Source organism: Cebidichthys violaceus, unplaced genomic scaffold (genome assembly GCF_023349555.1).
Source record: "Cebidichthys violaceus isolate CVI_PGR_0920_01 unplaced genomic scaffold, fCebVio1.0.p SCAF_20, whole genome shotgun sequence".
In the NCBI taxonomy this organism is placed as follows: Eukaryota; Metazoa; Chordata; class Actinopteri; order Perciformes; family Stichaeidae; genus Cebidichthys; species Cebidichthys violaceus.
This window is the reverse complement of record NW_027176373.1, coordinates 5,983,653-6,003,406: the sequence shown is the minus strand read 5'-3', so window position 1 is coordinate 6,003,406 and position 19,754 is coordinate 5,983,653. Positions and strand designations below refer to the sequence as shown.

Here is a 19,754-nt window from a genome sequence, read left to right as displayed (position 1 = left end):
CTGGTGTTCAGAACAGATTGTGAAGTGCTGCTGGTAGATGATCCGGATGTTGACTAGTGATGCCTTGATGCGTACTGACCACGCTGCTGCAGGAATGGACGCCTTCGAGTTGTTTCGGAAACTCGGAGCTGGAGCTAAATTTGACCTGAAGAGGTTTGGTCAAGACGCTACTCGGTTTAAGGTAAACTGAGCACGTGTAGCTGATGGTAAACTGGATTAAAAATAGCGAGCGATAACGGCACGTGTCACGGTTTTAATGTATTTTCGCTAGTCCTGAGTCGTACCAGCTTTAAAGTGTGCCGCGTAGTTTGTTTTCGGATGTTTCTTTTATATTTTTCGGAGACTGTGTTTATATGAGCTATTAAATGAAATGACTGGTGGGACAATATATCATACAAGTGTCTTATACACTGTGAGTGACTGTATTTTTATTCTTACAGGTCGCCAGATCTCACGTAGGGGAAGCGTCCTCAAATGCTTTTTCTGCGATCGATTACTTTGGCACAGGACTAACCAGTAGATCCCAGAGCAGTTCTGCAGGACTGGATGAGGATGGTGCTGATGAGGATGGGGAGGAGGAATACGAGGTGGGAAGTGAAAGTGGAGATTCTGGAGCAGGAGGCAAAAGGAAGCCACGGGATGAAGAGAAAGACGTGAGCACAGAAAAGAAAAGGATGAAAAGCAACCAGGTGGAAGGTAAAGGATGTGGCCAGATTAGACATTAACAACTGATTAGTTGAATTTTCAAGATACCTTTTTATGCATGTGTGACACATATACAGTTTAATAACAGTTCAAGAATGTAACTAAGAAAACAATTGGTTGACAAATCGATAATGGAGTTGATAATTAGCTGCAGCCGTACCATGATATAACATAATTAACCACAGTACGTGTTGGATAGATTTGGATAGAAAGTTGGCTGCTAGACATTATTAAAAATAACTACTGTGAATTTGTGTTTGGTTTTATGATATTCTGTCAACTCTCAGACTTTTTTTTTTGCCTGTAACATTTATGTTTTAGTCAACCAGTGGTATGTGATTAAAACAATCTTGATGTAGCTGTCCATGTCAGAGACTCACTGCTGTTTGCTGTCTTCTTATCTGACTGAAGCAGCTGGCGGGCCACTGAAAGACACGGGGGGAGGCGGCATCACCTGGACCTCCTCATTAGACAAAAAGATCCAAAACCTCCCGAGTGATGGGAAGGAGAAATCCTCGCTGAAGAGGCTGAAGCATCTTCATCAGGAAAAGGTCCTCACAAAAGAACAACTCACAGCACAAGAAAAGGATGAAGAGATTTTAGTCTTAGACTTAGTCCTCTATCCTGTGTAATGTCCTTTTCTATATTTTGATTTAAGGTCAATCGTATTCGCTCTCAACACCGCATCAACGTGCACGGCTGCGACGTGCCTGACCCTGTGAGCACGTTTGAGGACCTCCAGTCTGAGTATCGTCTCAACCCATGTGTCCTTCAGAATCTCAAAGACGCCGGGCTGAACTCCCCAACGCCAGTACAGATGCAGGCGATACCGCTCATGATGCATGTGAGTGCAGACACACACACACACACACACACACACACACACACACACACACACACACACACACACACAGAGTCAGTGATCTAATGTACAGACGGTGGTTATGTGAGGATCTGCGTCTGGTTTCAGGGTCGGGAGCTCCTGGCCTGCGCTCCCACCGGATCAGGGAAGACTTTGGCTTTCTGTCTCCCGCTACTCGCCCAACTGCAGCAGCCGGCCAACCTGGGCTTCAGAGCTGTGGTCATATCCCCGACCAGAGAACTGGCCAACCAGGTACACAACACACACAATGTTAACTATTACCTCCCATTTTACTTTCCATTATCAAGCTGTCCAATTCATGATATACAGCACGTTTTTTGATATCAAGGACGGAGATGTGAAGACACTAGCTTCCAGATTTTAATCCCTATTGAAAACAGTGGGAGTTTCACATACTTTCTGTTAAACGATCACACACATTTGCATTTTTGACATCAGTTTTGTTGTGTTTAGACCTACAGAGAGCTGCTCCGCCTGTCAGAGGGAGCAGGATTTAGAGTTCACATCATAGACAAAGCCTCTCTGGCAGCCAAGAAGTATGGACCACAGTCAAACAAGAAATACGGTAAGAAATGGAAAACGTTATCACAGAAGAATTCAAATCAGAAAAATGACTTGCCTTTACGTCACTATCTACCCTGTACATTTTTGTGCAGATATCCTCGTCAGCACTCCAAACAGACTCGTCTTCCTTCTCAAGCAGGATCCTCCAGCTCTCGACCTCAGCAGGTAACACAGAATATTCTGCTCTCTGCAGTTGATCATTAAAAACACATTTGCTTCCTCTTAACTATCCCTCAGTTTGTTAGGGTGGACACATTCCAGCTGGGGACCTTTTAGTCTCATATCATATCCCTCTCTGTCCTCTTGTTTCTTGTCTCCGCTGTATACTGTCAGATAAAGTCACTTAAACATGCTACACTAACAAATCTTAGGGGGGGGAAATGTGAGCTTGATTGTTGTCTTTTGTTGGTGATCAGTGTGGAGTGGCTGGTTGTCGATGAGTCCGATAAGCTGTTTGAAGGCGGAAAAACCGGCTTCAGGGAGCAGCTCGCCGCAGTTTTTCTGGCCTGTTCGGGATCAAAGGTGCGCCGGGCGTTCTTCAGCGCCACCTGCACACCAGATGTGGAGCAGTGGTGCCGCCTGAACCTCGACAACCTGGTGTCGGTCAACATTGGACACAGGTGATAATCTACACGTAGAAGTGCTTAATTTGATGGATTTATATAATCTCTTTCTCACGTAATATAAGTGAATTCATCATCTTCTCAGAAATGCGGCAGTGGAGACGGTGGAACAGAAGCTGCTGTTTGTCGGGACGGAGAACGGCAAACTGGTGGCCGTGAGGGAAATCATCAAAAAAGTAAGAACACTGGTTTGTTAAAGTCATTTTATTAATACAAGCTCTATTTCTATACAAAGTCAGATTGTCCTCCTTGCTATTTTCAGGGTTTCCTGCCTCCCATGCTGGTGTTTGTGCAGTCTATAGACCGAGCACGGGAGCTTTTCCACGAGTTGGTGTACGAAGGCATCAATGTGGACGTGATCCACGCAGACCGCACACAGCAGCAGGTACGCACAAACACGTAATGTGGCGTATCATGGGTCCACTCTGAAGTGCGACTGTGTTTACCCTCCTCCTCTGTTGCTTCTGTGTTTCAGAGGGACAACGTAGTGAACAGTTTCAGGTCTGGTAAAATCTGGGTGTTGATCTGCACGGCTCTGCTCGCCAGAGGAATCGACTTCAAAGGAGTGAATCTCGTGCTGAACTACGACTTCCCCACCAGCTCTGTGGAGTACATCCACCGAATTGGTTAGCTTCTATGTATAATCAATCATTTCGCAATAAGATCAACATATATTGGGCTGAAGCCATTAACTGATTAGTTAGTGGACTAATAAATACATCAGTGATTATCTTAATAACAATTATTTATTATGTAAAAAGACAAAATGTTTGCTGATCACAGCTTCACAAACCTAAATATTTGCTTGTTTTGTTCATTTGATATAATTGTGAATTGAATACCTTTTTGGGTTTTGACAGTTTTGCGCAGTCTGGCAACTTGTGTTATGTACATCATGACGTTATTTTACAAGCTAAATGATTAATCGAATAATAACAACATGCGTAAAAGCGTTACACAACTCTAATCCTGTGTTGGTCTCCTTTCATGTGTTTCTCCTCTTTCTCTTCCTGTCTGCTCATCAGTTCCCTCATTTATCATTCAATGTGCTGCTCCTCAGGTCGGACTGGTAGAGCTGGACATCAGGGGAAGGCCATCACCTTCTTCACAGAAAATGACAAGCCACTGCTGCGCAGGTACGTGGATATAAAAAGTGCAAACTGAGCAGATAAATATGTGCAGTTTGTGTGTTTGACTCTGGAAATTAGAATATGGTCATAACACAAGATATTTAATTTCTCTGAATATGTTTATCTTTGCATCTCTTTCTAACAGCATCGCTAATGTCATAAAACAAGCTGGCTGTCCTGTGCCCGACTACATGATTGGCTTCAAGAAAATACACAGGTAAAGGAGATGGATGATGATACTGCAGTTCCACAATAACCTGTACATTTAAAGATGGTCTCACTCTTTAATTTCTTGGTAAAGTAATCATTTTGTTAATATGGTTGCTTCCATCTGTTTTTGTCTGTGTTTAGTAAAGTGAAGCGGAGACTTGAGAGGAAACCCCCGACAAGAAGCACCATTTGCACAACTCCTCGCTTCCTAATGAAGACAAAAGGCAAAGTGCCAAATAAAGGACAGAAAGGAGAGAAGCAGGCAGCGAGTGGAGAGCAGAAAGGGGAAAAGCGATCTCCAACAGCAGTGCAGCCGCAGAAAGGAGAAGAGAAGACAAACAGACAGGAGCTGAAAAGAAGAAATAAAACACAGAGAAAAGGGGACAGTGAAACGCACAAGAAGGCGTCTCGGAAGACGGCATCAAATTCCACTGGAGCCAAGTTAAAAAAGTAAGGGGTGTGTGTGTGTGTGTGTGTGTGTGTGTGTGTGTGTGTGTGTGTGTGTGTGTGTGTGTGTGTGTGTGTGTGTGTGTGTGTGTGTGTGTGTGTGTGTGTGTGTGTGTGTGTGTGTGTTCCTATGTGATTATGCTATAAAAAGTCTGGAAACCAGAACCAAAGAGATGTTGCTAATATACATAGTCTCATTGGCTAACTAGATCAGTTTTATACCACAACAGCTGACTTTGTTATCCGACATTGTGCTTTGCGGATATGACACGATTTCTTTTCTACTCTGTCTACCAGGAGAAAGGGGAAGAAAAACAAGCCACAAGAGGACCAGAGGAGAGTAGTACAAGACTGATACGAAGAAGGACGTGGACTTTTTGATTTACTGCTAATTTTCATATTTGTGCTTTGTATTATCATAGAATAAAATAAACAGTTTATATATGTTTTGTTTCATTACTGTTCATTGGCTCACCTGCAACTTGTGACAGACTGAACATTTTAACAAGCATTCTTCAATAAATATGAAGGCTTTAATGAGTGATTGAGTGATGAATGATTACATTTAACTGACAGGTTAGACTGTTGAACACTGAACAACATGAAAATTAAAACGTAATTGAAGTCAATTGTGAGAGAGATGGTGAAACAAAACCCGACAATTACATAATTTTACCCTCCACACCCCATTAGACCTGTGTGGCCTAATATTTACTGTATTGAAAGGATAAATTCTACATGTTAATAATTGACTTGGATGATTTTGCAGCTTACTGATACTGTTTTTCATACCCACGGTAAATCAGTCATATGGAATAAGAAAATGCCTGTAATGATATGAGCACAATATTTATTTTTTAGCTTTTTTCTTATTTCAAAATGGTACCTTACATTCAATGCTATTCATTATAGCCATATAGTTTAAAGGTCTTGATGGTTCACTCTTTTAGTAGGGTGAAAACAAACATACCCAAAACAATACATTGTGTGCATATGCTGAACTGCAGTGCCATACTAACAAATATAAGCTAATAAAGCCTTCCTGATTTAACATAACCAAATATGGTGTTCTATTCAAACAGCTTTTGGATAACTATTCAAAACAATTTCCAAAAACATTTCTAAACCTACATTTACTAGAAACTATTATTAATTCAAAGAAAACGTATTTTGATGTTAATCCATCTTCAATACTCTCTGAAAAACTCTGACATGGCCCCATCAGAGTGAATCTATGGGGTGGATGAATTCAGTTCAGCCATCTCAACTATCGCGATACCTCTGATGTGAGATCTCGCCCATGCATTATACTGCAGAAAACCCCGTTTAGCCTTCCTTTCTCAACATGGCACCGAAGGTGAAGAAGGAAGGTTTGTCAATCTAAGGATTTTGAATGAATTATTCGTATTATTTACACTAATATCGCAATTAAAATACGTTAGCTGTCCCCGTAATGCACGGATCAACTGACGGTAATGTGTACAATCTCAGGATATTGCTCGTAAATGTATAAATAAGTAGATAACGCAACCTGTCTCGCCGGCATGTATCCTAAAACGTGATGCTAAGCTAGTGTTAGCTTTAATTGTGTTCACGAACGCTGTTTATTTACAGCCATTACTCTGCCCTCATTTCTTTCTTTAGTTTGTCACGTGCACGGCTAGCTAAATAAATCTGCGTAACATGTCTTAGCAGCTTTAGCTATCATGTAATACGTTTACGTCTTACATATTTGTGTGATGTTAGCATTAGCTTCCCCTCAGCGGTGTTACTAACGTAAGCTACACGTGATTGTTAACGTCGGGCGTTTAAGTTGAAGTATAAGAACCAGAGACAATGTCATTGATTAGGTTACACTGCTTATCCATTTAAGTCAGGCAGTCATCTGTAGCTTCATACAGATGTGATAATAGTTATGTCTTAACTTGTAAATGTAGCGTTACTGATGACACGTCTGAAAGGGAGTAGTACACTTTGCTCGACTCTAAATGTAATCGGAGGACTCATTGTAATGAAATAAACTGTCAGGTACAACATGGCAAATTTAAATGGATGCCATCTGTAGCTTCATACAGATAATACCTCAGTGGTTTGTCAACTTACAGACTGGAGGAGCACCAACGAGTGAACAAAAGTCTTAACGAATTGTATTTCTCGTTTTAAGCTGTCCCTGCCAAGACTGAGGCCAAGTCAAAGGCCCTGAAGGCCAAAAAGGCTGTGCTCAAGGGTGTCCACAGCCAGAGGAAGAAGAAGATCAGGACTTCTCCCACCTTCCGTCGCCCTAAAACCCTTCGTCTGCGCAGGCAGCCCAAGTATCCCCGCAAGAGTGCTCCTCGCAGGAACAAGTGAGTTACAGTGACTGCATGCTGCTGAAAAACACAGGGATTGAACCTGGTGCATATGATGGTACATGCGATCAAAGTATGAATAAGTATGATTCTAGCTTTATAAACAACTGATGCACCTAACAAAAACATGATTTTACAATATGTAAGAGCATGTTATGTAATAAACGTGTAGATTTGAAGGCTTATTGGCCTAATGTATTTTTTCTTCTTCACCCCTGCAGGTTGGATCACTATGCCATCATTAAGTTCCCCTTGACAACAGAGTCCGCCATGAAGAAGATTGAGGACAACAACACACTTGTATTCATTGTGGATGTCAAGGCAAACAAACACCAGATTAAACACGCGGTCAAGAAGCTGTACGACATCGACGTCGCCAAAGTCAACACACTCATCAGGTAGAAATCTCAACCCAGACCAGTTACATGATGAATGACTGGGCTGATGACACTTTTGTGTACTCTGATGTAATATTCTGTTCACAATTAAACCCAGATCAGTGGTATATTGGCTCACTGTACAGAGTTTTTGTTGGACTCAAGAGTGAGTTGATATACCTTTCCAGACAGAACATGTGGTGTTTTTAATATAATTTAAGATCTGAATTTTAAAGTTTAAAATGTGGTAAACGACGTAGGTCCACATCCACTTGTTGTCCATTGTAAATGTAAACTTGATAGCATAGATTTTACCACTTTCCTTTTTATTGTTCAGGCCTGATGGTGAGAAGAAGGCATACGTTCGTCTCGCACCAGATTACGATGCGCTGGATGTTGCAAACAAGGTGAGTCCTCAAAAATTCAACAGGGTAAAAGGGGTGTTCTGTGTTTTGAAAGCTAGTTAAAGTCAACATAATAGTTGTATTTGCTTTCGCAAGTTGTGAATTCTGTGCAAGTGATGTAAATTTTTATATATCTGAATGTCAATGATGCATTCAAAGGAACCACTGATGCCAGAGACTGCAGATACAGATGTATTCCCTCTGTTGATGAGCCTAAGAGTAATTCATGTCCACTTTCCTCTACAGATTGGCATCATCTAAACTGTGGCTCAAGAGACTTGTGGAAGAATAAATATTTGTATAAACTACAACTGATTCAGTGTCGGTGTGTTTGTCTTGTCTTCACACATGGATAAATACTGTCGGTGCTTAAATGCTTTTACGGCCATTACCATAACAACTCAGTTATTTATAATTAGATATCTCATTATTATAATTATGAGATTTGTCAGCTGTGATATCGTGTCTGAAAACCATCTACACCCATCAATGCTTACATTGTTTACTAAGTGCACCTATTCACATTCAGACCTTTAACTGGAGCCATGATAATTTTTTATGTATTGGACTTTTACAACACTTATCGTTTTTGGTCTTCCACACAAAACATACAGGTTCAGTGCTATTCTATAAAGTATTGCTGCCGATGAAACTTAAGCCCTTTTTTAATAATAGTAAGAAGAAAAAATGTAACTAGAATCAAAGTGCTGTTAAATAAGTAACTAGCGGGTACAGTACTTGCATTAAGCATGTAGCCAATTTCTGGTGTGAAAGCTAGGGTATCACCAGATGTTACCAAGACAGAAAATCGTAAATAAGAAGTATAGTATGTTGAAAGAGTCAAAAAAGTCAAAGTATAGTAAGTTGAGAAATGTCATTAAAATAGTATTGCATATCGAAAGTGATAAAATAGTCATAGTATGTTGAAAAGTCATAAAAATGTAAAACTATAGAAAGTCATGAAAAAGTCACACCATATGTTAAAGTAATAAAAGAAAGTAACATATGCCGGAAAAAGTCAACTTACATCAACCCAGCAGAGGGACTCACCATTAAAACAAACATCCAGAAGTGATAAAATGATAGGACCTGTGGGAAGAGAGGAGAGAGCCCAGACAACAGAATTTTGCCCACACAGAGCAGGGAGCGGACCACACAGGCAGATATTAAAACAGTTTGCCACTTGAGAATTGGACAGTTTATCCACAGCAGGTGCTGCAACTCAACCACAGACTAATTCTTGTACTCATCGACTTCCTCACAATGGAGTATGTGCAAGTACTGTTAAGCAGTAGTTTACAGGTACATTAGACAGAGTGGTTTAACTGGAGCACATTTGTACCAAGTTTATTTATTGTTCCTATGTTCCCAAATCAAATAACAGTAAGTGAACTGAACTGGATGTTGCCAGTTTCTGGTGTGAAAATTATGGAAAATGTAGGATGTTACTGAGAAGACAGAGAAAATGTAATTAACATTAATTAGCAAAAGCCACTTTAATTTGATCATTGGATTTCCATACAGAAAGTGATAATATTCCTTACAATTATAAATACATTAAAGTTGGCAAAGTTCATAAAGTTTAGTCCAGATAATCCTGATGTAACTTGAATGTTTTCAATTCAGTCAGGGCTGGTCTACCAGGCAGTGACCACCATTATTGACACTTGCTTTGAGATTTCACCATATTACCATATTGATAACTGCAGTAATACAGAACATGAATCAACACTAAGCTGGGCTGCCCTAACAGACTTTAAAAGGAATCATGTTTGTATAATACAATCTTGTGCCATTTAAAAGAATAAATAATTGAAGTTCTTGTTACATGTGTTGAGAAAAGTGTATATATAAATGTGTCTTATGTAATTAATAACAGAATACAGTTCATTGCATTGAACATTGATTGATGAGGTTTTTCATACATTTTCCATATAGTGAGATTTACTGAAAACATACCCATTAACAATATGATACTGGTTTTTAATACATTGCCCAGTTGTAAAAATACAATTTTATATAAAAACGATTAAATAATGTTCCATAATCTGATATTAAACAGACTTGTACTGAACATTCCAATCAACTGCATTCTTTCAACTATCAGATAAATCATAACAAAAGTTATCCATCTTCATCGCCCGGTTGGGTTGAAAGACAGGGGATGCTAACTTTGATTATTTTCTGACCGATGGCAGACAAATCATTAACCGTTAATTTACAAAATCAGTACTTTGCATGCAGCTGTGCTCTGATTAGAGAACCTAACAAGCCGCCCAGCTGCAAAGATAACGATGCACAGGTGCTGTGGTTAGAGAGCCTAATAAGCTACAAAGATAACGATGCACAGGTGCTGTGGTTAGAGAGCCTAACAAGCTACAAAGATAACGATGTGCTGTGGTTAGAGAGCCTAACAAGCTGCAAAGATAACGATGCACAAACAGGTAAAATCCCTCATCGACAGCTGCAGTGTCTATCCCCGAAACACTCGTCCAGTAGAGTTAGCGGTCACATTGCGTGCACTGTCATGGACACATGCAGCCACTTTCCCCACTTAGTCTCCATTGCATCAATTAGTTTATCTTGTCAGCTGTGTGTCTTGATTGGTCAAAAGTATCATTGTTGGTTAAGGGTTAAATGGTTAATTATGAATATCCCTAAGAAAGAGAGAGAGAAACAGAGAACCAGAAAAGAGAACTAATAAAAGTAATAATAGTATCAGTGAATGTAATAGAATGACAATAACAATAGTAGAAATATGACTACTATTACTACTACTACTACTAACAATGGATATAATAGAATAATAATGTAAATGTCATCATTATGTCATTATGGTACCATGTTATATCTGTCAGCTGTATATAACTCTATATCATATTGTGTACATTCAATCACATCGCTGTGGCCTGCAGGATCCTGGTTATGAGAGGAAGGTTCGGACCGTGCCTTTAACCAGGCCTCTGCAGATTGGGCACTTTCGCAGCGATGGCGCGCACTCTTTGCACACCACCAGATGTCCACATGGGATGAAGACAATGTTGACTTCTTTGTCCATACACACCTTGCAGGTACGCTCCTCCTGCAGGCGTCGCAGCTGCTCCTCCATGGGGAGGTCTGCAAAGAAATGGATTCATTAGTCCTTAAAATCCAACATGTTAGTTCATCCTTCTTGTCTTATATACTGTCAATCTCTACATCAAAAGTCAATAATACTGTGCTCCACACAGTATTATACTGTGCTCCACACAGTATTAGACTATAACTGCAGTTCACATAAAAAAATGCTTTAAGTAATATATACATTTAGGAATTTCGCATCATGGGGTCGATATTAAATCAATGACTAAAATAGAAGTTACAAAATGCTTCACAGTTAAGACAATTAAACTGGCATGATAGTAAGTTCTGCCTGATGCTCAGGTGGGTCTTAATACCTGAAAGATCTTGACTTGGGGACGCAGCTTCGTTTGATTGTGCTGAAAATGTGAAAGACAATATGTGGTTAGCTCAAGCTTTGGTTAATGCAGTCAGTGTTCCTCATTTATTAGCTAGACTGTTGTCGCCCGCCAAATTATTTTCCATCTCTGTTCGCAGTCTGTGGTGATGTCGACAACCCAACTGACATTATCTACTAGAGCACAGCGGATAAACACTTAGTTACAAGTAAAAGTTCAAATGTTACTTAAGTAAAAGTACAGAAGTATTAGCATCAAAATTACCAAAAGTTTATTCATTATGCAGAATGGCCCATTTAAAATAATATATTCATGGTGGGCCTATATCATTGGATTATAATTATTAAGGTATTAATGTGTTCATCATTTTAATGTTACAGCTGGTAAACATGGATCTTATTTTAAGTACTTGATATACTTAATAATTAGGCTGTATACTAAATAACGCATTAGTTGAGCTATATTTTGTAGTAAAAATATAAATCTGCAAAGTAGCCTAACTAATAATTTATATTGTCAAATAAATGTAGTGACGTTAAAAGTACAATATTTCTCTCTGAGGTGTAGTGGTCTAAAAAGTACATGAAATGGAAATACTAGAGTAAAGCACACGTACCTCAAACTTCTATTTAAGAAGAGTACTAGAGTAGCTAAATGTACTTTGTTACATTCCACCACAGCTAAAGCTAGAGCACAACATTTTGCTCTCAAAGTGCACCAGATTGATGCATTCAACTAAAATTTTGAGATATTGCTTTCACAAGAATGGGACGTATGCAAACCCCCAAAAATACCCAAACACATCATACCTCAAGCCACAGCTGTCGCCGACAAGGAGGCATAATTAAAACATGAACGTTGCACTTTTTAAAAGCAATCCCATGCTTTGTTTCTTAAGTTTTCAGACTTTGTATTATTTGACGCGCTGATAGTTACAGAGAACCTAAGCTTTGCTAAATTCAACTTCTTAGTATTAAGTATATCAAATGTTTTTTTGAGTTTGTTTGAGCTGCATGTTCAAAGTACAAACATAAAAGTGGTGCGGTGGGAAAGACGTACCCATGAGATCTCGGAGCAGGTGGACGTCGTTTTTCTGGATCCAATTGCGAAAGACCTCTGCTGCAGCGTTTCCTTTGGTGAGGACGAGCTCTATGAGCCTGGCGGTCTGCTGCTGGGCCGACGTCTGGGCCTTCAGACCGCTGTACTCCTCGGTAGCTGCAGGTTAACAGGGAACCGTTACTAACAATAAGAGCTTTATGAACTCTTCACTTTATTTCTGCGCTTGAAATGTTTAGTTATGATCAGAAATAATTCAATCTCATGCACTCCAAAGTCACTAATTAACTGTCCTTTCTACTAGTGGAGTTACAAAACATTTAAAAGATGTGGGGAAAAAAACATACATAAAACATTTTGCTCTCTTAAATGCTCCAGCACTGGCTCCACACTCTTCAGACGCTGGATCAACGCCGCCTGGTGTCTCTTCACAAAGGTGAAACCATCTGAAACAAAAAGGAGAAAACAAAGTAATTAATTCAAAAGTCCACCGGCCTGAGAGCAACCGATGACACAACCAAGACTGGAATTCTTGGTTATTCATTTTCATGGACAACACATCGCAGAGACATCCATACTTTCACCATCAGCTGTACCTGATGCCATCGCCTCTGCCAGCATCTCTCGCTCCTCCTCCCTTTTCTGGTCTTCAGCACTGAGCAGGTCTAAGACCAGCTCCTGGACTGTTCTGTAGTTCTCTCCACTGGTCAGGATCTTGCTTTGGACCGTTTGTTTGACAAGATTGCGCTCGAAGCCCATCTCTAAAGCAGACTTAATCACGGGGGTGTTCATCATAACGGCGTCCTCGGATCGCTCCTCTCCTGGACCGAGGTGAACCACTAAGAGGAGGAGGGTGTTAACACGTCAGGCCGGGTCACATGACTTCCCAACTTTTTTTTATCCTATTAGGAAAAATGTCTGACTGTACAGAGTCCAGAGATCCACTTTCCAAAAATACATTTCTCACCAGGTGGATCCACAAACTCTCTGGAGCTGCTGTCTCCATTTGTTAAAAGCTTTAGGGGGAGAAAACAGAAAAAAAAGAAGGAAAAAAAAGCATTTATTATTATGTTCCATGCCAAATGTTTGAACCAAAAACTTGTTATGCTGCTCTCTGCTGACCTGCTCAAACAGCCGAGGGAAGCGAGCCTGAATCTGGTGAACAAACTCTTGTCCCTTCTCCTGGAGCAAATATTCACACCTGCAATTAATGAGGTAGAAGAATACAAACATTCAGATAAACAATCTAATACACACGTAAAAATACGATCAGAATATATGTCAAAACAGAGCTAAACATAAAAACATTTTAACGGCAGTATCTACCTAGGGAACCATTTAGCATGTTCCACCCATGGATCATCTCCCGACTCCCAGCACCGCAGGCCTCCATCGCAGCAGAAACACTTGACGTCATCGTTACGGCCTTGTGGGAAAACAAAGAGCTTTCAGTGTGACTGACAGTTTTCAGGGGGTTTTGTAGAAACTGGGTTGTTCTTATGAAGATGACTGGTAGAAACCAATCTGAATACAGGTTTGTTTTTCATCTTTTACTTCCTCTTTTGTTTGAAACATTCTGGAGTAAACTGATCAAATTTGAATGCTATATTTAGTATTAACATGTTTATAACCAGTTGTCCCTAAAAGTATTTCATTCAGGACTTTCCAGCTCAAGTAAAAAAAAAAAATTACAAATACAAATTCTGATAAATACCTGCCTACAGTGGAAACCCCCCAAAACAGGGGGAAAAAAACTCTTACTGGTACTAAAACTGTGACAAGGAAGGGGAAAGAAATAATTTCATTCCAACCTTTCATCTGCACGTTATCAGTCATTTACGTGTAAGACATTTTAAATGACAGCTTTAAGCTTAATAATATAAACCTTTCGCTTTCATTTAGGGTTTTGGCCACCTAATGAACACAAGTGCAACATTCCCCCTCCTTCTAGCCGCTACATGCTTCTCATCAGCATATAAGCTTGTCTCTTTGATATTGTCCGTACCGACATAGTAGAAGCCAGCTTTAGCCAGCTGGTCGGGCCTGACGGGGATACGAGAAGGCCAGTTGACAAAAGTGAGCAGCCTCTCGTCGCTCTGCTGCATGGCGGGGTTCGACACATTACTGAGGGCCGCGGCTCCTGAAGACAGTTGAGAAGTAACTCCTCCAGACGACGACGCAGCTCCAGCCAGCGGCATGTTGTCGGCTCTGTCGCCGCGCACAAAACGGCAGTTTGGATAATGCCTCTGGTGCTCCGATACGGCTCGGTCACCTGGCTCCCAGTTACTCAACTGCAAATACAAACAAAAACACAATTTTGTAATTTCAAAGATTTAAAGGAAGATATAATAAGATCTCTTCAGCTATTTGCTTCCACAGCTGGGTTCACGCTCCTGTGATCGTACCTGTCCACCACAGCTGAAGCAGGCCACTCGGTCGCCCTGGCCCAGGTAGTAAAAGCCGGCCTTGGCGAGCTCAGCTGGAGTTATGATGGAGAGCGTCCAGGGGTGGAATGAGTCCAGGCGGTCCTGCTCTCTGCGCATACTGGGGTTGTGGCATGTCGGTCTCTGGTGGGACATGTCCTCTACGCCGCGAGAGCTGAGTGGGCTGGAGGGCGGTGGAGCAGAGAAGCCCATATTTAGGTAGCCGACGGGCTCTTCACCTTGGCTTGCTGTCGGGTTAGGAGCTGCTGGGCCTGGACCAGAAAGCTTGAAGGAAAAAGATGGAAAAATGTACGATTATACTCACGTAGCATAATGCTACTGGGAAAGGCAACTACTGTATTCAAAAAAATGTCAGTCCGGGCCAGTTGATGGAAGTCTAAACTACTGTTCAGATTCCTCAAAAACAAAACTATTCCACAACATAGGGACAACTTTCGTCTATAAAGCATATCACTTATTTTTAAGGAACTTTCAGAGATCTTACTGGTATGGCTGGGGCAATGCGGAGAGGGGAGAAGGCGGAGTGAGAGGAGGAGAGCAGATTGGCTGTAGACGGGAGGCTCTGGATGAAAGAGCACGAAGAAGAGAGCTGTCTGTGTTTCTCTGTTGGACAGTCTCCGGCCTGCCAGCCCTCCGCCGTCACGTTGCACCTGAAACACTGCACCCGGTCGCCCACGCCGGTGTAGAACCAACCCGCCCTCGCCAAACTGCGCTCTGTGACTCCCGAAGCAGGGAATCGAGCAAAGGTGGAAATGCGAAAGAGCTCTGGGGAAGAAAACATCATATTGACACATTTCCTTAAACACATACACAAAAATGATCTTAAATATATATATAAAAAGGGAAAGACTAAAAAAAACTAGTACCTGAGGAGTTGTCATATTGCAGGTCAGGAGGAGGCCCGTTGCGACACAAACCCAACAAAAACGGGTTGTTTTTGAGCTGAACAAGAGTTTCCATTTTTTTTATTATTTAAGTTTAAGAAATGTAAGGGCAAAAGAGATGTCCTTCAAAAGGGAGAGGGGTTTGAGAAAACCCAAGGTCTCAGTTTCTCACACATTCACACTCAGTCATACAAGTCATGCAACAGAAAATAGTTAAATAGGGGGGGGGGGGGGGGGGTAGGAGGAGGTGCTAAACTCAAAATACCGAACCAGAGAAGAGATAGTAAAAAAGTAAGTGAAGCTTGGCTAAGTGCAAAACTACCCGTCCAGCAACCATCATCCTACAAACTGCATGACATGCCCATAGATATATTTGTCATTCATTTTCCTGAAACCCCTACATGTAGCCTGAGGCTATACTTTACACCTGGATCAATTTTTAACTGTACCTAGTAGAGAGTACCACCTCTGAGCATTTAACTGCTGAAACCTCAATATTTCTTCTTCAGTTAGAGTCCCAGTGGATGTACATCCAACTAAACAAACCCTGTGCAGTAAAATAAGGATGGGCTATTTTAAAAAGCATAGTTAAAATGCATCCTCAAATTAATTATCAGAATATTACACTGTGAGCGCATCACCCAGGATCAGTATACACTGTATTATATTGAATATTCAGATCAGACATGTCTAATATATTATGTAGCCATTCAAACTTCAACATGTGGTTTGTGATTATTTGTACAAACATTATAAACTAAATAAATCAAGCACGCACACACACACACACACACACAGACCAAGGGATATGTGCTCTCAAACCCCTCCCCCCGTCTCGGACATCCCTTTTGTAGGTGTCTAAGTAGCCATAATCGAATACTTAAAAAAACAATAAGAAAAGTGTAATCCTTCTTTGGTAAGGATAATGGATGTTCCTCTTTAGTTCAATAATTGCAGGACCTGTAGAAATAAAGAAAAAACAAATGTAATTGAAATGTGTCCATGTAGAAATTCCGTATGGTGGATTTTAGCCACTTGAAGCCATAGTCTGTATAAATGATGAAGTATTTCAAACGGCATATCACTTGTTTTAAATGTAGACGTTCTGTTTCCCTCAGACTTATAATTTAACGTTGCTGCGTATTTTTCCCAGCATGCTTTGCTCGGTACTTTCCTCAGTATACTAACTAGGTTACGTTAGGTTATTCACAACACTTCCTGTTTCTGATTATGTTCTGGTTAAGTGTCTTTAGCGAACATTAACTTAGCTACGAATATTTAGGAGGACATTCGAATGATTTAACATTTGTTTTGGCGGTAAAGCTTAATTTAAAAAGATACAATTTGTAGTCAGTTGCCGAACGACATTCAACGCCCAACATAAACCAGATAGATATCGGCGGACATTAGCTTGCTAAAGCTAGCGTTTGCTAACGCGAATAACTGTTGAACTGTAGCTGCCGTTACTCATTGAAATGAAACCGTCTGGTTTGAGTGACATCAACACTAGAGACGTTACTTAACGCCGCGCAGGAGCAAGTCTTTTCCTAGTCGTATGACACACTCACCGTTTCGCTGCTCAGGCGGTGCGGAAAGTCCCAGCATCGAGAGAGCGTCTCGTTAAAGACGTCACGCCCCTGTCTACTTCCGGTTATCGGTGAAATGAAAATAGAACGAAAAAAGAATATGATTTGGTTAATTGTCAGTCTCAGAGCCCGACCGGCTTCTGGCAGCGTGCCATGCGATGATACCAAGACAGTCCCTATGTTCAGATGAATTACATAACGTACATACATAAAACAGAAACAGCACGATAGTAATGATTATATCGTTACATCAACAGCAAGTATTCCACACACCAAGGAAGCTACTTTATCAATGAATAACATGAAATAGCTTACTATAGAAAACGGAGACCAACATTGAAACTGTTCATTAAGTCACAATTGCTCACCTTATTTTAGACCTGCCCAACCCATATATTTCGTAAAGATTTATGGATGTATTGAGCAACGTCTGTGTAATGATCTTCATATTATACATACATATTTATCTTATGTGATCATCAAATTATCAAGTTATTCACAGGTTCATTTTGTTTTATATTAATAAGAAATTAAAGAAAACCTACATTTGTTGTGTAAAATCACAATAAACAATTCCAGCAACCTGCAAAAAGCTTTAAAACTTTCCTAAAAATATTAATACAACGTACCTAAATTTGTAGTGGTGGAAGAAGTACTCATCTTTTACTTAAGTAAATGTAGCTAAAGTACCTAAAAAATTAGTAAATGTACTTCGATACTTTCCACCACTGTACATGTTTTATATCTACTATGTACTGGACACAAAAACTACAACAAAAAAATGTAAAGAGATATTTGTATATGTTACACACAAAGCTAACACTGATTATATTCATACAAATTATATTATATTAACTACAGAAACAACAATTATTTTCTGTCTTTCACTTAAGTTATCAAAGAATATTGAAGCCAAAATAATGGTACAAGGAATAGACAGGATACTTACATAAAAGCCTTGTTGAAGTCAAGTCAGATGGTAATGAGTCAAGTAAAGGCATTATTGCAGTGGTTAAAATGTGGTATCTTCACTGGTATTCCCCTAACTTCCTGTGTCATAACCACTCCCCTTAAGTGACGTGTCAACCATGCCTCACAGTGAATTTTACTGACCTTTGCATAGCCAATGATCTACTTTCAAAAATGGGTTGTATGAATTGTCTTAACCTACCAATACCAGAAAGGTATCACAATACCATGTCCATTTAATTAGTACCTGTACCTTTTAAAAACGAGGCCTATTTGCAGGCCTCAGCTCGAATAAAGATAAGAAATACCTAATTAATTGTATAAAAAAAATAAATAAATAAATAAATTATATATTTTTGAGATGAGAAAAATCATGGAACTATCAGAATACATGTTACTGGTTCACATAAGATAAGGATGGAACACAGCAGAACTTGGAAAACTCAAAAGCTCGATCTTGAAAAACAGCACTTTTAGGGTATTGTTTTTTGGAAAGTATGGGTATCCAAGACTTTTAATATGCTGGGCTCTTAGAACAACTGATATAGGCTCTATATACACAGCTATACATAGATACAGTGAAACATTTATGAAATATAGAGCATTTCAAATTAGAAAACTGATCAAATACTCCAATATTTCAATAAAAAAGTATTTTTAAAATTCAAAAACACTCTATATCACTTCTATGTATCACTCATGATGTTCATTGAATCAATAGACCGAAGATTGGACCTTTTTTGAGTGTTTTAAGCTCTTTCTATGCCCTTTTTAGTTATTTAGTTTAAGGTCAAACCCTGCTTCGACTCTCTGTTCAGGGCTGTATCTCAGCCCCCCCTTCTCCGATTTTCACCATTGAGACATCCTTCGAACCGTAGGAGCCAATAGAATTGCCTGGAATTGAAAGCTAGATGATTGACAGCACTATTAGCCAATAAAGCTCAAAAAGGTCCAGCTCTGAAATCTGATTTGCTGAGCTTCCAACCCTCCCAAGAATCCGAGGAGTGTCGGAGAGACACGAATCGAACGGATTCACACGGAGCACCAGCAGCTGGACAAACATGAAGTGGAAGTACGGAGATATTCCATTTTTTCGCTGAGATTCGACCAAAAGTAAGTACAATATTCGATGAAAGCTGTGTGACTTTTTGTGTTCGAAGCTGAATATCTCTGCGATGGTTTACCGGGGAGAGAAATGGAAACTATGTCCGTAATCTCCGTCAGGCGCTCGTGCTTTTTCATGCTGCATGTTCGTAGGTAGCACGTTGCTAACGGAGTATGTAGCAGCCTTTTTCTCCGGTCTGTCCCAGTCATATCGAGTATGATTTATGATATTTTGTTATTTGTTTGCTTGGCTGATGGGAGATGTGTTTGTCTCATGTAGAAGTGACCTAGTTCATGTTGTTCCCAGGACGCTGAGGTTTCTGCAGAACTATAACATCACTATATTCGTTCTTCGTGGGTTCTCTGCCAGTTACTTTTAACACAAAACTCTCTAAGTTTTGATGTACTCTGCGTCCAAATGGGGGACCTACGGGTGTATCTGGTTGGAAGACAGTGTTTAAATAAGACAACGTTAATCTGCACTAGCTGCCACACCCATCTGACGTCAATAAAGCTAAATTAACAAATTGTGTAGTCATCAAGGTGTAGTTTTACTACCACA

General features: G+C 40.2%; 3 protein-coding genes and 2 non-coding genes across 7 annotated transcripts; 4 read left to right on the top strand and 1 right to left on the bottom strand.

Moving 5' to 3' along the window:
• The first annotated feature begins 59 nt into the window (after positions 1-59).
• ddx52 (DEAD (Asp-Glu-Ala-Asp) box polypeptide 52) lies at positions 60-5,008 on the top strand. 2 transcript variants are annotated; one of them, XM_068715864.1, is made up of 15 exons: positions 60-181; positions 441-696; positions 1,120-1,256; positions 1,364-1,549; positions 1,676-1,819; positions 2,042-2,153; positions 2,245-2,317; positions 2,569-2,772; positions 2,861-2,951; positions 3,038-3,160; positions 3,251-3,401; positions 3,836-3,911; positions 4,051-4,122; positions 4,257-4,565; positions 4,860-5,008. In XM_068715864.1, the coding sequence occupies exons 1-15, from the start codon at positions 68-70 to the stop codon at positions 4,915-4,917; spliced, it is 2,106 nt and encodes a 701-aa protein (XP_068571965.1). In that variant the 5' UTR covers positions 60-67; the 3' UTR covers positions 4,918-5,008. The 2 variants fall into 2 exon arrangements, with proteins under 2 accessions (XP_068571965.1, XP_068571964.1); XM_068715863.1 differs by having other exon boundaries at positions 1,117-1,256.
• An 870-nt stretch (positions 5,009-5,878) lies between these two features.
• Positions 5,879-8,002, top strand: rpl23a (ribosomal protein L23a). Its single transcript, XM_068715867.1, has 5 exons — positions 5,879-5,932; positions 6,727-6,907; positions 7,132-7,308; positions 7,625-7,694; positions 7,938-8,002. The coding sequence occupies exons 1-5, from the start codon at positions 5,908-5,910 to the stop codon at positions 7,950-7,952; spliced, it is 468 nt and encodes a 155-aa protein (XP_068571968.1). The 5' UTR covers positions 5,879-5,907; the 3' UTR covers positions 7,953-8,002.
• Positions 6,956-7,027, top strand: LOC137876874 (small nucleolar RNA Z17). The gene has a single exon (XR_011103487.1). It is a non-coding gene; the product is annotated as a small nucleolar RNA Z17 (small nucleolar RNA).
• LOC137876873 (small nucleolar RNA SNORD42) lies at positions 7,799-7,865 on the top strand. The gene has a single exon (XR_011103486.1). It is a non-coding gene; the product is annotated as a small nucleolar RNA SNORD42 (small nucleolar RNA).
• A 1,160-nt stretch (positions 8,003-9,162) lies between the features above and the next one.
• Positions 9,163-18,116, bottom strand: birc2 (baculoviral IAP repeat containing 2). 2 transcript variants are annotated; one of them, XM_068715865.1, is made up of 14 exons: positions 18,069-18,116; positions 17,102-17,174; positions 15,516-16,493; positions 15,134-15,414; positions 14,611-14,913; positions 14,211-14,496; positions 13,532-13,631; positions 13,328-13,406; positions 13,173-13,221; positions 12,802-13,044; positions 12,553-12,651; positions 12,209-12,364; positions 11,129-11,170; positions 9,163-10,808 (listed from the first exon to the last, which is right to left on the bottom strand). In XM_068715865.1, the coding sequence occupies exons 3-14, from the start codon at positions 15,607-15,609 to the stop codon at positions 10,615-10,617; spliced, it is 1,926 nt and encodes a 641-aa protein (XP_068571966.1). In that variant the 5' UTR covers positions 15,610-16,493; positions 17,102-17,174; positions 18,069-18,116; the 3' UTR covers positions 9,163-10,614. The 2 variants fall into 2 exon arrangements, with proteins under 2 accessions (XP_068571966.1, XP_068571967.1); XM_068715866.1 differs by having other exon boundaries at positions 17,102-17,177; positions 18,069-18,084.
• Between the last annotated feature and the right edge of the window lie 1,638 nt (positions 18,117-19,754).

What these genes read in the sequence shown, in the direction of transcription:
- ddx52 (XM_068715863.1), top strand. Translation starts at nt 68, where the DNA reads ATGCGTACTGACCACGCTGCTGCAGGAATGGACGCCTTCGAGTTGTTT. An exon ending in TGAGGGAAATCATCAAAAAA is followed by an intron (nt 2,952 to 3,037) that starts GTAAGAACACTG and finishes TGCTATTTTCAG; the next exon opens with GGTTTCCTGCCTCCCATGCT. An exon ending in GGAGTACATCCACCGAATTG is followed by an intron (nt 3,402 to 3,835) that starts GTTAGCTTCTAT and finishes GCTGCTCCTCAG; the next exon opens with GTCGGACTGGTAGAGCTGGA.
- rpl23a (XM_068715867.1), top strand. Translation starts at nt 5,908, where the DNA reads ATGGCACCGAAGGTGAAGAAGGAAG. An exon ending in AGTGCTCCTCGCAGGAACAA is followed by an intron (nt 6,908 to 7,131) that starts GTGAGTTACAGT and finishes TCACCCCTGCAG; the next exon opens with GTTGGATCACTATGCCATCA. An exon ending in AAAGTCAACACACTCATCAG is followed by an intron (nt 7,309 to 7,624) that starts GTAGAAATCTCA and finishes TTTATTGTTCAG; the next exon opens with GCCTGATGGTGAGAAGAAGG.
- birc2 (XM_068715865.1), bottom strand. Translation starts at nt 15,609, where the DNA reads ATGGAAACTCTTGTTCAGCTCAAAAACAACCCGTTTTTGTTGGGTTTG. An exon ending in AGCTGGCTTCTACTATGTCG is followed by an intron (nt 13,632 to 14,210) that starts GTACGGACAATA and finishes TTTTCCCACAAG; the next exon opens with GCCGTAACGATGACGTCAAG. An exon ending in AAGAGAGCAAAATGTTTTAT is followed by an intron (nt 12,365 to 12,552) that starts GTATGTTTTTTT and finishes GTTAACCTGCAG; the next exon opens with CTACCGAGGAGTACAGCGGT.